The sequence below is a fragment of the Parus major genome, chromosome 1A, assembly GCF_001522545.3.
Source record: "Parus major isolate Abel chromosome 1A, Parus_major1.1, whole genome shotgun sequence".
Classification (NCBI taxonomy): domain Eukaryota; kingdom Metazoa; phylum Chordata; class Aves; order Passeriformes; family Paridae; genus Parus; species Parus major.
The window spans coordinates 14,702,741-14,723,566 of NC_031773.1; the positions used below are offsets into that span (position 1 = coordinate 14,702,741).

At 36.5% G+C, this 20,826-nt stretch overlaps 1 protein-coding gene across 1 annotated transcript in view; it reads right to left on the minus strand.

Annotated features, from left to right (window-relative positions):
• The window catches only part of CERK (ceramide kinase), a 43,168-nt gene that overhangs the window by 6,868 nt on the left and 15,474 nt on the right, over positions 1–20,826 (minus strand). The window contains exons 6-11 of the mRNA XM_015628680.1: positions 18,993–19,138; positions 10,182–10,256; positions 8,524–8,676; positions 7,619–7,724; positions 4,855–4,925; positions 68–273 (exon numbers count right to left, since the gene is read on the minus strand). Coding sequence (XP_015484166.1) covers positions 68–273; positions 4,855–4,925; positions 7,619–7,724; positions 8,524–8,676; positions 10,182–10,256; positions 18,993–19,138 — 757 coding nt within the window. The remainder of the gene's footprint in view (positions 1–67; positions 274–4,854; positions 4,926–7,618; positions 7,725–8,523; positions 8,677–10,181; positions 10,257–18,992; positions 19,139–20,826) is intronic.

A 20,826-nucleotide genomic window follows, 5' to 3' on the forward strand; every position in this document is an offset into this window, starting at 1 on the left:
CCTATAAGAATACAAATAATTACACCTTTGATAGACTCTGTAATTCACTGTCAAAAGGAATACATACCTGATCATCTTGGTTTGTGTGCCTGACAAGATACCGTAGGAAATCAAATCTGGAGCATTTCCGAACTAGAATGAGGTCTGCTGAACCATCTGCCAAATGAGCTGCTGGTGAAAGACCTTTTGGACTTCGTGGACAGGCACAGCTCATATTTACTGCATTGATAGCTAGAAATTTCCCTTTTATAACCTTCCATTCTTCTTCACCTTCTGAAACACATCAACAAAGACATGGAGATATGTAATCATTTGATCTACTCACAAGAACACTAAAAAGCAATCAATGGCAACTTAAAAGTCTTCCATGGGCATATTCATGTACTGTCAAAAAATATCAAAAATAAACTACATTTAAAATGATATTTTTAAGTATCTGTTTTCCATACACTAACAGAGAAAGTTGCTTTCTCCCTTCAGACTGTGACTGTCTCCCATAACTGCTTGCCTGTTCTGGCATACGCATGTCAAATTCAGGATCAGTGCTATTCGGGAACACCTGCAAAGCCACAGGAAGGAAAAAGACAGAGGCAAGTTACAACTCTTGTATGAAAGCTCGAAGGGATTAACTCTTCTAAATTCTAGTTTTTCTCTTTAACTTGTTAAGCTTAAATAAACAATGATGCAAAGATTGTGGTTTAGTATTTGGTTTCTAAAGCAATATTCCTCTTCTGCTTCAATGCAGCAACTTAATGTTTTTTAAAAGTCAAAGGGAAGGGATGAGTCAGGCTGCAGCAAGGACCAGCAGGCAGGATATTAGGAGTCTGCTTCCACTCTTGCCTCAGATGTCCCAAGATTAGAACTATTAACAGAGTTAAAATGTTCCTGTGTGAAAATCTTCAGAGATTTCTGCAAAACAACACAAAGCCTCTTTTCAATACCTTGAAACTCTGTTGGAGATTATATCTAGACTGAGTTTAAATGTGTACTGGCATTGATACTAGCAGGAAGCAGAGGAATTTTCTAGAACAAAGAAGCACTGGCAGACAATACAGAGTTACTGCCTAAACTGTATTTTCTTGAATATGGATAAAAATACATGAAAAATGCCTTTTTAATTTTTAGATTACACAATTATCACAATAAGAAAAAGCCAAAAAGCTTTACCAGCTTTAAAAAGACCCAAAACACTCTTTTTCTCCTACCAATATAAGGAGACTCATTTCAAATGAACAATTCCACAGAAGTAATGACTGCAAAATAGACTATGGACATACATGTCGTTCTAAGACTGGAGTGCCTGTCTAAGAGAGAAGTGCCACTAGGAGTAAAATTAAGGAGTGAAGAAAAAACAAAGCAGAGATTTTGAGGAATGTTAACTGGTATGGACTTGAACATCTAACATTATTCAGTTCCCCAAATTTTGGTTAACTTACAGTGATTTTCAAGGTGCTTTTCTGATGGGATTACAGACAATGTTTATGCTATGTATTTCATGTCATGAAATTCTGATATTCCTTACTGTCTCAGTTCTAGGAACTTCATATTTACTTTAGAGAATCAGTATTACAATTGTCTAGGTTATTTTGAACCTGAAGTCTATGCTGCATTCATTTTGAATTGACAGGTTCCAACTCCTATAAATCAGGGAAAATAAAAAGAAAAAAATTGTTCCCAAAATATTTTGTAGTTATTCTCCACTCATTGAATTTCTCTTGTTTCTTAGAATTCATTGAAATGTCTTACTATCCACCCTCTAGTAATAGAACCAAGAAAAACATTTTCCCAGGAAAAACATGCAAGCTTATAATGCAGCAAAAGACTTAAAGAAAAAAAAAAAAACACTTTATTATAATTTTTCCATCTAGACTATCCCCTCTGCCTCCTGAGAAAAAAATCAGAAATAGCAAGAAAAAGTCACAGCTTTTAAATTCAACATTTTTGGTTCATTTGCCACATTGTTTTTTAGTATTGCTTGCTCTGCTACTGATCTTTTTATGTTGCTTTCAAACATGACATTACTGAAAGAAATAATTTAAATCAGATTCAAAATGTGCATCATAAGAGAGATGAGACATACCTAAATGTCAGACTATAGAATGACTGTTCAGGCTGCAGGCAAATGACAAAACCCTTTGAGATGAAGGCAACTGAACAGAACATAAACTGCTGGAACTGGAAAAAACAGGCATTTTCTGATGCACAAACAACAGAATGCAAACATCCCCCTTTACTGATAAATCCTTTTGCTGTTTCTCTAAGAAGCATCAGTGATTTAGTCATCGGTGTGTCTAGATATGTGTTAACATTTTAAGTATGCTCACTGTAGTAAATAACTCTCAATTTACTTAAGGCAAAATGCTTATTTCTGTTACTATAATAGATGGTTTTCATCTGGTATAAATCTCAGCATGTTACCCAAGAACACCTTCACTGTTCAAAGTAAGTGAAAGTCAGGGTATCAATCACATTTTACATGAACAACTGTTTTCATAACCATTTTGCAGTGTGTACTACTGTAACAGCAAATTATTTGCTCAAAATATCCTACATTGGGGCAGTCATAAGCAGGGAGTGCATAAGTGGCAGTCATTTCAATGGCCTATTGTGCACACACACTGCAAGTTGCTGAAATCAGCATAAAGTACTAACACTCAACATTTACTCAGCACATGCAGATACTTCTGCACAATACAAAGAACTATGTTCAGAAACAACTAATCAAGCATCCTTCTAAACTTATCTGAATTATACACAAACTTTGCAGGCACAATGAAAGTCAGCCAAGACATCCTGCCGAGTGAAAATCTTATCTGAAGCAGAGATTTAAAATCCTTTCTATTGTGAATCAAAAGTAGCTGGCTGTATTGCTTCCATAGCAGTACTGCATGGATAACAGGCTGGACTGCAAAGAAAGCCAGCTACCATTAGAATGGAATAAAGTAAACAATGTCCTACATAATCAGCTGCTTAATGCCATCTGCAATGTTGGCTAAAACTGTCTTGATTGCTAACTAACCTGTACCTTTCTAGTAGTTCCTTTGCTGGGTGTAAAGTAACAAAAAGGCAGATGTAAAAACCCAACCAACACACACAAACATGAAAAAATGCAAATAAAACCTCTGACAAACAAAAGAAAAGAGGTTGGCAATATCGAACTACAAGAATTTCTCAAAAAGACAAATTCTTTTCTTACCAAAAAACCTACTGAAATATTTGTATTATTATTTATATGCATTATTTATACTCTATAAAAAAATTCTTTAGCTTAATATGGGCATAATTAAAATAACCTAAGAAATATTCTGATCTGACCATCTCTTGACTATATCAAAGATCTGAAAGCAGCAGCTAGGATGAAAACACTAAACATGTGAAAGAGGAATTCAAGTTACACAGAAATCTTTATGCTACCAGTGAATATCCACAGTATGATCATCTTTTTACTAACACCTAGAACCTGGCACAGTCACAGTGCAAAAAAAGTGTAATTTTAAGATAATCTAGGTCATAAGGACCAAATGCTTGTCAAGAAAATTACAATTGTATGCACTGGGCTCTACAAGAAGAAATTAAAACAGAGTAAAGGCAGAAAGAAGCACCCACAGGAAGCCTGCCTGTTCTTTAAGAGGGATTTATGATGAACAAAAGCGGGAGGCAAAACTCAAGTGAATCTATGTATGTTCCTCCAGCAAGGCCACAAACGTGGCAATATCAGAACATCTTCCTACTAGGATGTAGTAGCCAGACATAAAGAGATACAACTAGGGGAATGACTGAACAGAATTCATTAACAGTTGTTTACATGAGAGGAAAGAAAAGTTATGCCCATTAGTGAAAAACCCCACACAAGTGCACAAGGGTTAGAAAGGGATAAAAAAGAGAATAAGGATAGCATAACTAGAGAAAGAGGACAGAAGCCTCATTTATTATTTATAGTGAGCATTGGTGGGATGTTGTACAGAAATACTAAAATCCACTAGATCAGCTACTAGCTGTCCAAGTTCATAGCTGGATAGTAGGGTGACATTTGTGCTAACAAACACAATTTTTTAATCCTGATCTATTCTAAAAATTATCTTAATGAACTGCTTCCTTCTATGACAGCTCAGAGTTTATCCATTCAGTCCTTCTCACAAAAACCCATTGTCCTAGCTCACAGAATATTATTTTTCCTAAAGTAAAGAAACTAAACACACTGAACTATACAAGTAATTAATATAATTTTATCAGAATTTTCTGAGGTTTGGGTGAAGAATATTTTTCACATACTTAGAATCATTGTACCACATTCATTATCTTCTGAACCCTTCTATGACACCACTTCCATGGTCAGCCTTTTCCAATGCTTAACAATCCTTTCCATGAAAAGATTTTTCCTAACACCCAAACTAAACCTTCCCTGGCATAATTTGAGTTAATTTCCTCATAACCTGGAAGAAGACAGAGACCCCCACAAAGCTGCACCTTCCTTTCAGGCAATTGCAGAGCGTGATGAGGTCTCTCCCCCGAGCCTCCTTTTCTCCAGCAGTCCCAGTTCCCTCAGCTGCTCCTCACAGGACTTGTGCTCCAGACCCTTCACTGGCTCTGTTGCCCTTCTCTGGACATGTTTCAGCACTTCTGAAAGTGAAGGGCCTAAAACTGAACATAGGATTCAAGGTATGGCCTCACTAGCGCTGAGTACAGGGGGGCAATGACACTTACACGTTTTCTGTAAACTGAAAGAAACAATGGATTACACCAAGTAACTCAGAATGTTTAAAAAAACAAAACACATGCACACTTCAACTGGTACCTTATTAAAAAGAATAATTTATGTAATACTGTAATATTTTACTTTATTTGACAAATTACCTTCATGTTTTAATCCATGTTCCTGGTTCTTTTCTGCCAGCTGTTTCTCACTTTTCTTGCAAATGCAGCATCTGAAAACAAAAATACCATTCAATTCTTGAAAGACCTCCACTATTACTAATTTCAACTTTTTTACTTTACCCAGTCATTACAAGATCTTCCCCCACCACATGATGCACCGCAGCACTGACAATCCTTGTGTGGCATGAATCATCATAGCCCTGCAGGTAGTGCAGTTATTTAAGTATAGTTCTAAAGATTACTGGATGTCAGAAGTAGCAGCAGCAGCAAGCCACAAGATCACAGAGGTGGGAAGGGATCTCAAATGTGATCAAAGTTGGTCTTACAGGATCAGTATCTTAGTCAAGTTTTGAGGATTTGTGAGGGTAAAGTCCACACAGACCTCGGGGCACCTCGTTCCAACATTTGACTGCTCTAACAGTGAAAGACACTGACATACTGAACAGTCCATCTCAAAAGTGATGAGCACAGGGCAAGAATCATTCCTGACCTGTTGACTTCCCTCCTGCTTAGAAAACTCAGTGTAAGGTAGGCCTTCCTTGCTGCAAGGACATAATGCTCACTCAGATACAGCTGTTGCTCACCAGGATCCTGAAGTTATTTCTGGCAGAGATGCCTTCCATCCAGACAGTGCCAAGTCAACACTCCTGCATGGGACAATTCCACCCCTGGTACAGGACATCTATGCCATCTCAACTTCAGGAGATTCCTATCAGCCATTTCTTCAGCCCACAAAGATCCCTCTGAATAGCAGCCCTGACTTTCAAGATAAACTACACCTCCCAATCTGATATCATCCATAAAACTGCTGAGAGCATGCTTTCTGAGACTGTCCCAGCCATTAATGAGGACGTTGCACAATATTAGGCCCAATATTCCCAAGGGACACCACTAGTAATTGGCTGCCAGCTAGACTTGGCATTCACAACTTTTGTAGTAGTCCAGCCAGTTTCTTACCCACCCACTTATCTAGTCCACACCTCATTAACTTAGTTTTAAGACTACTACAGCAAACAGGACCAAAGGTCTTGCTAAAGTCAAGGTATGTAACATTCACTGTTTCCCCTTCATCCAGGAGCTTGGGGACCTGTATGGCCTGAGGTGAGACTATATTAGTAAAAAATGTGTTAAAGGAGTAACCTTGCAGCCTTTTCAATACATCTTATCACTATGTTCACCATTCCACTAAGCAGCAAGCCCACAGTTCCTTCAGCCTTTTGTTATGATCAGTATATTTAAATAATCCCTTCATAAGAAACAACACCCTTCACATCCCTCACTGATTTCAACTCTGCCTGAGCTTTGGCTTTCTCAATTTCATTTCTGCATGCTTAAGCAACGTCTTTTGAGTTCTTCCGAAGTAACCCATTCCACTTTCACCTTGTCTTTACTATTCTGTTCCTTGCTCATCCTAATTACTTTTCTATCCAGGTTATTCAAGTTTCTGAGTATCAAAATGGATTATTCTTGAATTTTGAGGAGGTAACAACTAACTCACTTATGCCTCTTTGTACTCCAGAACAGTCTCCCATGGAATCTTGCCAAGATCCCCAAGTAAACCAAACGAAAGTCCAAGGTTGCAACTCTACTTTTTGTCTCGTTCACTTCTCTCAGAAGATAAAACTCTATAATCTCACAATCACTGCCAAAACTGCCCTCAACCATCCCATCCCCACTTTTTATCTTCTGTAACAAGACCAGCAGATCAGCTGTTCTAGCCAGCCTGTCAATCACCTGCTTGATCAATCTCATTATCACACTCCAGGATTCTCTTAAATTGCTTGTGCCTGGCCCTATTGCCCTTCAGGCAGTTATCAGGAAGTAAAAAATCCCATATGAGGCACCAGGAATTCCTTACTCCATTCCTGAGACCTGGATGACAGCTTTCTCCCTCTGGAGCCTCCCCTGCATCAGGGCACTTGATGGGTCAGGATAGTTGCTCCAGTCTGATCTCCAGTGTGTCACAGCACTACCACAGCAGTCTTATTGTTTCTGGACAAAGTCTGTGGCTCCTCTCTGACCTGCTGTGCTGTTTGGTGCTGTGACAAGTACTTTATCTCTGATAGCTAAATCCACATATAATGAAGAATAATAAATACTAGTGCATAACTTCAAGCATGTGAAAGAAAAGAGAAAGGAAGGAGCACTGGGTGATTTAGGCAGGCCCCCCAACTAAAGAAACAAGTGGAGAATATCACACAGAATTCATACAGCATCATAGTAGTATACAAAGAAATATGCTAAATATTAATATTAAAAGTAATATACAAAGAAAAGCTAAATAGGCTGATTCCTGAGAGGACTTGTCCTCAGGACAAGCCATGACAGCTGTTGCTACAGCACTAAAACAACTACTAAAATAGTTTCAGTTACAATGTGAACACTTGAGAATTTCTGACTATTTCCATTTGTAGAAGCTACAGGGCATCCACATTTTTGATTTCTTAGTAGTAACACAGCATAATATTCTCAGCATCTTGTAACTGGGTCCTGTGCTGTTATATTTTGCTTCACTTAAAATTGAGGGAGGAGGAGAACCAACTAACAAAATTTTATTAGATTTTCGTTTAATGACCTGTTAAAATGAAGTGTCCTTTTTAATGAGTCAATAATTGTTTTTACAAGCTTATCTCTTTTAGAGTAAGTGTTTTCATATTAAAACCAACAGTTCTGTAACCTCTATTTATGTACAAGCCTTTATAAATAGTTCACACCGAATACCCAGAGATAAACATTAGCCTACCCTGTTCTGCAGCTCTCTTTATCTCGTGGAGATCCGTGTGTCTGTTTTGCTGGTTGATAAGCAATTGTTCCTTCATAATAATGATGAGAAAGAAAAGTCTTGAAGCCTACATAAAAAAGACATTATGCAGCATTAAGTCATTATAAAACCACACAGCAAACATCTATGCATACATTCCTTGATTTTCCTCTCCTTCCTTCCCTAAGGACTGCAAAACAAAAGTAGCCCTCCTCAAGCTCAAAAGTCTTTTTCTTACGATGTTTTAGACTGTGAGGAACAAGAAAATACCACAGCACCACTCCTATGTTTTAACATTTGTCAGAAGTGCCATTATTTCACTTGACATCTTTAAAAACCACCTAAAAATTTAGTTATATATCAGTGCTGAATCTTAAAATTGGCCTGCACAAAGATTCTCCTCATGCATCTTCTTTCCCTAACACAAGATAAATCAAACAAGGCAAAAGATGCTTTCCACTAGCATAGGATTTATCCAAGTATTAGGTAACAAGATTAAATCACTCATCTCTTTAATGAGTGCTAGAATAAGGGCAAAATTAACAATTCATTCAGCTGAATGTTGAAGACAGAGGAGTTCCTATCTGTCTTGAAGTGACTAAAAAGAAAGTCAAAATTATTAGGACAGAGATGTTATTACTTTTCAGGCCATTTTCAATAGGTGGCACATATTCAACACAAATTTATTGAGCCCACTCTCAGTGTTAACCCCAAAGTTACAGAGCTTTATATAATGTGATCCAATATACTTGGTGCTACAAGGAGTTTAAAATCAGGTTCAGTCTGTTTCTGATGTTTACAAGCATCAAAGAGGGTTGGAGAGAGTAAACCAACTGCTTCAATACGTTTACATGCTCACAAAAGAATGTAGTAATTAAAAAAATTACCTGAGTAGTCATATCTCATTGGACCCATCCACCGCTTCTTCTCACTATCTTTTAATATATCTCCATAAAAACCATAACCCAGCAATGACACAGAGTATTTCAAAAATGTGCTGTTGTGATGTACAGAGGAGACATCCAGAGGCTGACAGTCACCTATGAAGATTAGAAGTGCAAGGGTCTGTCAAGCCGTATTTTATTTGCAGCTGCAAGATAGTAACTTTAACATTATAAAGTCATTAAAAATAAAAAATACATATTGCATTACTGCCAATATATATGACATAAGTGCATATACTTCTTACACATGAAGAAAAGGAAAAATATTTTTTAATACTAATTTAACTTCATACTTTAAAAGCATTAAACATTAAGTGAGAAGAAAGGGCTCAGTATGCCAAAAACGTATAATGAAGAATTGACACTCCTTTACCCGGTAGCAGTAGAAGGGGATAGATTTGCAGAACTATTTAGATTGGAAAAGGTCTTTGGGATCATCAATTCCAAATGTTAACCCAGCCTTGTCAAGGCCCCTCTTAAACCATGTCTCTAAGTGCAACATCTACACACCATCTAAATATCTCCAGGGATGGTGAATCGACCCCTTCCCTAGGCACCCTGTGTCGATGCTTGACAGCCCCTTTCCCTAAGCAGATCGATGCACTGATGCACTGCCTCCTGTACATCTCCTGGGTACTACTTAAACCTCTTTGTCAGGATAACTGAAGCTGGAAGGAGCCTTTGGAGGTTTCTCATCAAACCTCCCACTCAAACCAGGTTCAGCTATGAGGTCAGATCAGGTTACTCAGGGCTTACCCAGCCAAGTCCTGGAAATCCCTAAGAACAAAGAGTACATCCCTTTTCTGATGTCCTCCTCATGCAATCTTTGGAATGATGGTGGGAATTGTATGGATGTTTTGGGATTTTTTTTTTTGCTTGTTTGGTATTTTGGTATTTGGAGGTTTTTTGTTTCACAGGGAGGTTGGACCAAATGATCCACAGTGGTCCCTTCCAACCTGACCCTTTCTGTGATTCTGGCACTTCATAACACAGCTGAAATACTATGCTACACTAAAGCCACATCCTTCCAATCCTAGTCCAAAGGCCTTAACTCCACAGATGCTGAACAGAGTTCACAAGAGAAGCACAAGTGTAAATCTTTGCAACACAGATCCTAAAACTGCAACTGTTAGATACTCAGTAATGATACCAGAAGGTGTACTAACCCTAACTTGGCAAGGGAATATTGAATTGCCCAGGACAATTGGACAACCATCACAAAATACTACTATTCAAGTGTACGTGCATTTCTCAAAGCTTTCTCTAAGATATTCATACAGAGAGAGATACAGTCCAACACCTGATGCTGCTTATTGTATTTTACTGCTTTCAAAAGAATGACAGAATTCAAGAAAACTTAAGCACAAAATTTTCAAAATATTATATCTTGAAAACAATTAATTACAGTACAGAAAGCAATTAGTTTTTAATCTCCTGTATTTCAAATCCGAGATTTAAATCCCAGAAAAAAACCTTTTTATTTCAACTCAGACATTATGTTCAAATTATATTTCACAGACATAAAGAAAATCTAAAAGAAAATAGTATTTTGGGCTACTTTGACCATTTTCATAACAAAACAACAAACTGTGACCACCCACCTACAATAATATGAAGAGCTGAAGTTACTGGATCAGAAATTCCAACAGTCGAATAGCATATGCAATCTGTTGATCCTGAAAAATAAAAAACTAGGCATCAATTTGTATCTTTGCAAAACAAGTATTATTGGCACAGTCCTCCAAATAAAAGCATTATGTTCCTTTGGTTTGCTCCTTTCTATTTTATGGAATAAAGTAAATACAGGGATACTATATTATTATTTATATTATTTAAACTGTAACAACCCCCACCCCCTGTGAATACAAGTTATTGCTCTCCATACAATGTACAAACATTTCACAATATGAGCAATAAATATGTAGCAGTTAGTGAAGGAAAGTAAGTTAATTTACACAGAAAATTTCATTATTATGTTATAGATTCTAGATCAAATGAGGCAGGCATACATTGATTCTCCTCTGTTTAGGATTTCTTGCTCATTGAGATCTCATAAAAAGAAGATAAATTGACTGGTCTGCTGTTTTCTGTGGTACTGATCTAAATTACAGGATGTCATCTTATACCAGAAACTTCTGCTCTGTTCTATTATTTGAAAATTACTAAAAATACTTGCTTTCAGGAATTAGCTTCTAGATAGGGTAACAAAATACCTACAAGAAGAAAGGGGGGAGGCTCTAGGTTTCCTAGAGCTATATGCTGTTTAGAAATGAACAGTTCTCCTTGTTCCCTATAAAAACAAGAACCTAACAGAGACAGGCTCCTACTCCTACTAAAGCAGGGACTTGGAACCCAGATCCAGACATACACAAGTGTATTTGTTGCAGCACCTAACTCTGAATTTATCTTACAGTTTCTCCCATCCCTTCTATGAAACTGAATTCCTTCAAAGTCAAGGGTAAGTATCTGAAAATTTAAACTTTGTCCACATATACGTTTCTCAGATTACCTACCAATACATTAGGTGGAAGAGCAGCTCAAATACAGTGAACTTGATTTCTGAGGCCCTATCAAATTGAAACAGAAACTAAAAATGGAGGAATGAGCAACCATTATTTAAAAACCACTTTTAATTCTTTTTCACTTTGGAAATAGGGCATTAGCAGTTAAGAATAGGAGCAAAGAAAATCCTTTAATTTTCAGAAAATTGACATCACTTCCCCTGCCTGTCAATGGCATGACAGAAGCTTCTACCAAGTAAACACACTGCAGAAATCTGCCACACCGAACAAGCAGCAGCTCCAGGAGCCATTTAAAGAGAATGTAACAGAACTGCAGAACAAAAGAAACAGTGTGACTAAACGGATCTCTCACTGCAAGGCTGAGGTTCAAGATAGTGCCAGCTTACAGGCACATGCCACTGCAGGACAGAGAACTCCAATTTCCCTCAGGTACACAGATGATGTGTACCTGAGGGAAATTGGAGTTCTCTGTCCTGCAGAACACAGAACACTCAATTCAGGCAAAAAGCTTCCCATAGAGCATGACTCATGACTCTTGATCTTGTGCCACATTTAAAGTTCTATAGCAGAAAATATTGACTTCTAAAGCAGAAAGTATACCTTACTGCCAAGTTTCATACTGTCTCCTATGCTCATGAACAGAAAACTGACTACTTTTGAAAAGAAAAACAATCACTGAGAGATGTGACCCAAACTTTTACTGCTGAATGAACATGCCTAGCACTATATCAAACATTTCTCATTTCTTCCAGATTTGTGTGCATTCTGCTCTTATAATTACCTCAATCACATTTATCTTGATCTTGTAAACAGAGCTTCCAAGTAGTTTTACACTACAGATGGGAAGAGGGGAATTCATGCAAGCTACATTTCAACAGCAGAGGCCCGTCTCCCTGTGATCTTCTGTATTCAATTAAAAGTTGATTCGTCTGTTTGGCAATTAAAAATAACTTCTTTTCATTTCTATTCATTAACTAGCAAGGAAAGGCTAAAACTAAAACTGAAGTCTGAAATTAATTCTGAGATTCCAAAATGGGAGACTGGGGAACGTACCAGCAGTAAAATGCTGTTGGTTTCTTCCCTCTTGGTGCTGGTAGTATGGAGCAACAAAACCAGTGACCTATGTACATGAATATAACTACTATGGCATTCCTCACACACATGAAAAGAGTGTGTGTCATGTAACTTGTCATAACACCACACCAAGTACAAATCCAACAGTACTTGTTTAAAGGTCACAAAAACATTCATGATGACTAAGGGTTCAAATCCTCTTGAATACTTAACCAAACAAAACTCATAGATCATTAGGGGGATCCTTACTAGACATGGAATCTATGACTGCTGAAACAGCACCCTGAACAGATGCACACACAGACCCACCAAAATCTGGGTTATTTCATCAGTACAAGTCTAATATGAAAAGCAGGATTAGAATGTAAATATAGCTTGAATGATAACCCACGATTAATATCTTAGGATTGCCAGAACACTCAATTCAGGCAAAAAGCTTCCCATAGAGCATGACTCTTGACTAATGTTAAGTGGTGGCTATTGTACACTCTGGCTAAACCAACAGATAAATTATATATATACTTTGCCAGATTTTCTTTGGGGATTTTTAAGGGCAACAGGCTGAGTAAAAGAACATAAAAGAGGTTTTTACAGGTTGCAGAGAACTACGTGCAAATGTGAAGAAAATAGTTGTACTACTTGCTAACTGGATCCTCATTCACTTAAAAAAAAAGACAAACATATTCAGTATAGAAACTAATTATTGCATTGGTTTGCTAGTAGAGAGGAAAATCAGCATGCAAAGCAATGATTAAGTTTCAGGTTAAGTCACACACAGCTATATGTGTGCATGTTACACTGCAGACAATGTGCCAAAGCTTCTGTTCTGGTCAAGGACACCTTGTCAGGAATAGCTGATGGCAGCTTGAGTCAAGGTACTCACACACAGGCCTCCATGGACAGGCCTTAGGAAGCAAGACATCTGCATGTGACAAGCAGACAACAGAAGATCAACAGGCTCTGCTGATCCTATTGACCAGATGCCCTCTGCTGTAAGTTCAGATGCCCAACTCACTTGCAGACACCAAATGTGAGCATGAAAATTTGTGTCAGTTTCAAACTGAAACTTACCCTAAGATTAATTCCTTTATCTAAAATGCCACCAACCACCAATGCTGCAGATTACTCTGCTTGTCCTCCTACTCTAGTACTACAATCATCCTGCATAGCACCATACCACCATACTACAGGTAGATGCCAAATGTCTGAATCCTCCCAGCCAAAGAAAGCTTTCATATAAGATACCTTGATTTTAAGAACTCCCTGAAAACATGAAATATGTAGAGGGCACAACAGCTTGTCTTTCTTAAAGTAGGCATAATTGCTTTCAATCTTTACCATACATCACTCACTTCCCCAAAGTCTGTTTTTTACTAGGAGGCACCATACAGCCACATAACTGTTATACAGGCAAGTTCTGTGTTCTCTTTCTCCTCAAGCATGAAAACCACAATCTTTTATATAAATATATTTAATGATATAGAAATTAAGGAAATCCTTAATTTTAATTAAAAGAAGAATGATCAAGATTATTTATTAAAGTATGAAAGAGCATGCACTCTGCATAAGTAAGTTTTACTAAAGCACTATTTAATAAAGTAAAATGAGGGACTGTATTACATGGAATGTGCTACAGCTGAATCACCAGATTTCCCCTTTGCATATGAACATTGCTAGATATTTGTGAGTAGACAAGTCATGCAGACAGGTACACTCAGACACCACATGTTTAAATTGGTAATAGAACCACCAAAAAAAAAAAAAAAAAAAAAAAAGAATCAGGTAATTTGCTGGTTGTATGGAAGAGTTCATGCCATTGATTGGTGGACGAACAACAGACAAAGTGCTAGACTTAATAATCTGAATCATGATTAGACTACCAACTTACAACTAAGATTTCTTAAACCAAAACACACACATAGTGTGGCCACATATATTTATTTTCATGCTTTTACTGATGGAAACCTAAACAAATTACAAACAATTGAAGTACTAAGCTAAGCAAGTGACAGAAGCAAGTCAGCTACATGTTGATCCTATGGAAAATGGCAAATTTAATAAAGAAATAGAAATACTTTTAGAGCACATGAGCATTGCTCTATGTGAGATATTGACAGAGAGGCAGGTTCTCCCTGGCACACACAGAATCCTCAGACAAATTAGTATAAGAACAGTATTTGTAGTGAAAACAGGTAGAATAGCAACTTCAGTGGGTGTCTCATATTTGTGCAGAATTTTTGTGAATCCATAATCCATGCAGTCATCACACAGACAAAATGTCAGGTAAGCTGCCCTAATGACAGATAAACTGCATGCTTTTGGATCAAACAGAATTTAACATTTTGAAAAATTCTACAAAACTACTTTTCGGAGATGTGATTTTTAAATGAAAAGGACACATTAAAAAGTAAGGGGCGAAGCTACTGCTACAGGGAGAGATGAAGGGTCTGGGCTTACACCCATGCAGCTAGTCAAAGTTTTATATATCTGCCTTTCTGCACACAGAAACCAAGAAGTCAAGTTTAACATCTGCAGAACATCAGGCTGGCTTAAAGTGAAACAGTCCAGACTTTGGCGTAGGATTTTTTTGGTAGATAATTACTTCAGCTCAAGTTCAGTAACACAGGACAACAAAAACGGATTAATCTAATAATGGCAGATTTTAGAAATGAAATTAACTTCACAGGAATAAGTAATATTGACTTACTTGTCTCCATGGCAGACCCACTATATTAAATGCAGTATTTAGCCCTAAGAGTGTCATTTCAAGAAGTTTAATGGATTTAAAATACTGCAGGAGGAACATAAAAGATGTACTTTAGATTTCAAACTTTGAAATGAGACACTAACTAAATGGCAAAGTTCATTAAATATTACAAGCATTGTAGCTGAGAAGGCTGAGAACAGATCACTTGGAGTAATTAAACAAGAAAGATAGCTTTTATTGCTATGTTTTAATACATTTTTAAGATAATTTTTACACTTTAAATCACAGCAGTATGAGTCCAGTCACACTTCACAACTTGACTTGAATCTATTTTTTAAGTTTGTGAATGAATCCTTCGTCTTCTTCCTGTATTATATTCATAGAGGAAGCCTGTATTGTCTTCAGCATTCTTAACTTCCACAGTGATACCACAACAGTCTGATTATAATCACACTTCATCCTTCAATCCTAAACACTACAGAGCTGACCACCAGAACACAGAGTGATCTGGCTATAATAGAAGCCTAAAATCACTGTAGTTATTAACTTTGTGTCTATACTTTACTCAATATTCCCAAGTGCTGTGGAATTAGATTCTTCCCCAGGGTGGGCTGCAGACTTGATTTTTGAAATGAATGCAGTACACTACCACCAGAGTGAAGTGGGCTTTTTTTTCCTCCTATCTGCTAAGATCATTAAGAGTATTTAATCTAGTTGTTTTAAACCAAAAAAGAACAGCAGTTGATAGCTTTGTCCTCCTATTCTATGCCAAGAACAGCAAATTAATTTGGCTTACTCCAGAGGGTGCAATTTTAATACTAAAACATGGATGAAACCTCAGTGTCCAAGCTGTATCGGGAATGATCCTATTTTTACTATGGAGACATATTACTAGATCACACAGTTGAAAGTGCTTTTAAGGCTAGTAAGAAATAACTTGCTTTTAAGGCTGAGAGGAAGAAATAACTAAGCAGAGGTTTTCAGAGTTGTAGCCTCTAAATACTCTTAACAGCAAATCCGTTTACTACAGCAAACAGTCAATTTCCACTGGCAGATTTGAAGAATGGCTGCAGCTAAGAGAAATTTGTAAATTAAAACTGCCATTTGAGTAGAAGTCTTTTATCCATGTCAACAATTCAAAGAAGTGTTCCATAATGCATAAGAATAAATGATATTTTTCGACCATAAGATACACTAAAAGAAAGAGGCTGTCGGGAAACTGACACAACTGTTCAAGGAAAAAAGAGCCAAGCAGGGACTTGCTCCAGAAAGAATCATGATTTAAAAATAGTATTCACCATTCAAATAAGAGAGCCTGCACAATGGAATTCTGCTATGAAATAAAGCTTATCATCGAAACCCAGTCATACAGATGAGTGTTTTAGCATTAAATCTCTTTCATTTGTAATTTTGAACTTTTGAACAATTAAGTTGTCAGTCTCTGAGAAAAGACTATCTGCTGAATTTAGTGTTTGTTTGAATACAGAAACTGTTTAATCACAACCACAAACCACAACTTGACACATTTCTCTTAACACAACTTGATATCAGGAACTAAGTGATAAAAAAGGCGAAAACACTGATCCACTGTCACGTTACCCCAGGCTCCTGTCATCACAGAGTAAACCATCTCTCTGTATCAGAAGACACACAGAGCTTTAGATCTTCATCTCTAAACTATGGGTAGTCTTTGTTTTCAAAATCTATTAATGAGTTCTTAGGATATTTAAAAAGAGGTTGGTTATAAAGAAGTAAAAAGAACACAATGGTGGAAGTTTTATTATATGTATGATTGGTATTTCATTAGTATTTCATTATTACTTTTGACTTTTATTTCAGGACTGTTGGTTTAGTTAAAAAAAAAAAAAAAGTCTTAAGAATTTCACTTATTTTTGAAACAGACTTCTTGCACTAGTGATAGAACTAGATAATCTTTTTGGGTCAATACATGGCCAGAACTCCATTATAGCAAACAAAGATGAATAAAGAACAGCTTCACCATGGGCTGGAAAAATACAAACCAGAACAAGATCCCAAATCCTGCTGCCCTCAGGGAGGGTTTTGCTATTTCATATGCAATTTAAGGTCACTGTAATGACTAGATGTGTTAAGATTTCTTTAGTGGCTTGACTATCTTCTTCAGTAAATAAGCATTTTCCCTTATATACAGTAATGGGTCGTTTTAAATACTGTACAATATACAAACAAACCAAGATATATATATATATATTATATATATATTATATATATATATTATATATTATATATATAATATATATATATAATATATATATATATATGTTATTCTATTTCCAAACAATTAATAGAACTTTAAGGCCAGCTTCCTTACACATCTTTATAAATAATTTTTGTGGGATTTGAATAATTACTTGGAGAAAATATTTGAGCTATAGCACTGATTACAAGGCTGTACCTCATGTCAGTTCAAGGAATTGAACATACAGTATACATTCAAATAGCAAAAGAATACAGTGGACAAAACACAACAAACAGAACATAAAAATATGTAAGAGGAGTGATTTGATTGATACATGTTAACAAAATTTAAGTATCGTTTAAGATCATACTTTTTGGGTGCAATTGGAAAAAATGCATTAAGAAATATGTTGGAAAAGCAAGATTAAACTTTCCTGAGGACAAAGAAATAGCTCTTAATATTAAGGTTCTGGTTTTTCAATTGTATCTTCTTACAGTCACATATCACCAGTAGGCAAAATCTGCTGAAACCAGTCATGTAATCAAAAACTTTAGTTCAAGAAATTTTCCCAAGTAAGAAAAAGGAAAAGAAGAACACATTATGCTATATTCTTGTTAAGTTTATTACACACACTGACTTTAATACAAAGCTTTAAAAAAATAAAATCAGAATATACATAAATATAGTTTGAGGGTAAAAAACCATATGGGAATATTCACACTGTAACTTTTAGATACCCAAAATTTATTATACTGCAAGAAGAAAAGGTTAAGCCTCTTGCAAGCAACAATTCAGGTCGTTTGGGTCTGGAAACATTTTTCACAAAGATGTAAGGATAAGCTATAGTCACCTATAGCTTGAGAGTACAAACACCATACTTCACTTGGGATATTTTCATAACCTGTGCTAGATTTTCTCAGAAGTCTTTATTTTAACTCTAACCAGAAGCTCACAATGTTAATTTCATGCCCAGTTCTTTAATTCAAAGCTCAACATCAGACAAGAAAAGTGAACAGCATAGAAAGGATTGGTATCTGTCCATCTGTATTCCTATAGAGACCTCAAAATTACTGATTCTGTTAAAGAGTTACAATGGTTAATTCAGTCCTGTAAGAGAAAACTTGTTAATCTGCTTTTGAAGGAATCTTCGAGGACCAAATAGGCAGGATGAGGTAACAGCTGGGACACCAGACTGAAAACAGCAAGACTGATCCAAAAAATGCCTTTATGGTTAATAATAATAATATCAAGAATGACCTCAATTTGAAGAATGAGTTCTCGCAAATGCCAGCAGGCAGGACTGCCTGAAGAAGTGGCTGGCATTGAGAACTGTGAATGTGTAGTACCTCTAACAAGGGGCAGAAACTGCAGCTTGATCTGGAAAATGAGACCTGTTCCTCAGCTGTAGACACCCTGTACCTGCTGTGAGAACAAATGGAAGAAAAGAGAGTCCAGGAATCTTAGCATTTGTTTGGAGTTTGCTAGACCAGTGGGAAGTTTTCATTACAATTCTAACTAAATTATTGGAGGATCAGAACTGGAAAAATACTTAACAGGTAAATTTCTCTTTAGTAAATTCCAATCCTTCATGTGTTTAGAAGAGTATCACTGTCAACAACTTATGTCATATTAACACACAGTAAGCCAGAAAAAAAATTAAAAATTAAATTCTGAAGTTATACATTCAGATTTGATTTCCTTTACAAAATATTCTTCCTAAATAAAATTGCCTGTGATCAATAATTTTATATGGATACAGTTTTAGTTAGGTGTTTTGATAGAATATCATTGCTCAGATCTTACATTTAGGCCATAAGTTCAAGAAGTTATTAATAAGAAAAAAATTCAAGAATGAATGAATAAATTAAACTGAAAGTTAACCCTTTCTTACCAGCAGGAATTATGCCAATCCTTATATTGCACTGGACTAACGATGCTTTGGGATTATTTTGGTCTATGCCAGAGTCCTTCTGCATTCTTCCAATGAGACCATGCATCACTTCACTGAACATGCCGTCCCCACCAACACAAACAACACTGCCAGGAAACACAAATTAGAATGCACACTAACAGTCAATAAACAACATGGCAAGTGTTCTACTTAGGGCATGCACTGGGCACACCAAAAATAGTTGTTCTATCCTCTTCCTCCATTTTTACAGGATATAGTAGCCCACAGTCAATTAGGCAATTAACAAAAAGCAGAAAAAAATTTCAAGCTATAAAACTGCAAATGCATCTAGACATATCTGTAACATTAGGAAAAAATGTTGGAATGCAACCTGCAAGAATCTTTATTCTTTACTACTGTGTGCAGACAGACAAATATTATTGGAAATTCACTATACAAATAAAACACTGAACAGGACTGTACAAACAGGTTTTGAAGTGCACAAAATGGAAACAGTGTACTTTTATTAAAAAGGGAAAAGTTAATATTTGCCACTTCAGGCAGAAGTATATTTTACACTATTTAGAAAGTCAAAATCCGGAGAAGTGCATGCCTGCATCTTCTTTTGAACATGCTCAGATCCCATCAAACAGACAGAAGTCATGTATATCTACATAATCATTCATAATGACACAGAGTTCTAAATGTTACCAGATGCAAAACTTTGTTTCACAAATTTAATTCAGGTCAGAGCTGGTACAGCAGCTGCACAGATCCTGAGTGTGTTAAAACTCAGCAGAGTCCACAGCCAAGCAAACACTAGGAAGTAAAAAGACTCTTTTACAGCACTATACCTTTTAGGAGCAACAATCAAATGCACTCTAAAAGCATTATCAGTCTTTAACAAAAAACCAAATCCAATACACTCTAAAGGAATACATGAGAAATCCAAAGTTACATATGTAGTTCCTAGCACACAAGTCTATGAATGTGTACTGTTATCTACAACAATAATTTCCAACTCATAAACTAATACTTTCACATCATCAGCAACAGATATTGCAGAATGAGCACTTATTTCACAAGACAAATTAATCTAATTTTTAGGTGTAGATAATTTTAATTTAGTTGTGTTTTCAGCAGATGGACAGCTTGAAAAAAACAGTCATTCTTTTCCATGAATGGTGAGGACAGTCTTAAACACGTGAACTTTCCAACCCTAAAAGACCTAGGAAACTTAGAGAGAAGAAATAAAAGGATATTTGTCTTCAATTTTCGTAATTTTTTTCTCTTCTAATAGCTTAACTACACTATTCCTCAATTTTAGCTTTATCTTTCTCTGCAAACTCAAAAAAATGGGCTAAAGAAACAAATTTCCACATCAGTTCAAGGTCAGTGTTGTCTCAGTACTAGTTTGCTCAAAGGTCCATCCATCCTGCCCTTTAACACTTCCAGGGATGGGTATCCATGAGTCCCCTGGCCAGTCTGTTCCAGAGCCTCCCCACTCTCACAGCAAACAACTTCTTCCTTAAACCTAATCTAAATCTTCCCTCTTTCAGTTGAAAACCATTCCCTCTTGTCCTATTGCTACATGCCCTTTAAATGTCCCTCTCCAGCTACTTTTTAAGTCCCCTTGAGGTACTGAAAGGTGCTCTAAGATCTCCCTGGAGTCTCCCCTTCTTCAGGCTGAACAAGCTCAGTTCTCCCAACCTGTGTTCATAGGAGAGGTGCTCCAGCCCTCTCATCATCTTCTATAACAAACACGATATCCAGGCTCAGAGGGGACAGTTATCTGAATGTCTATACCTATCAAAGATAAATATGATAAAGAACC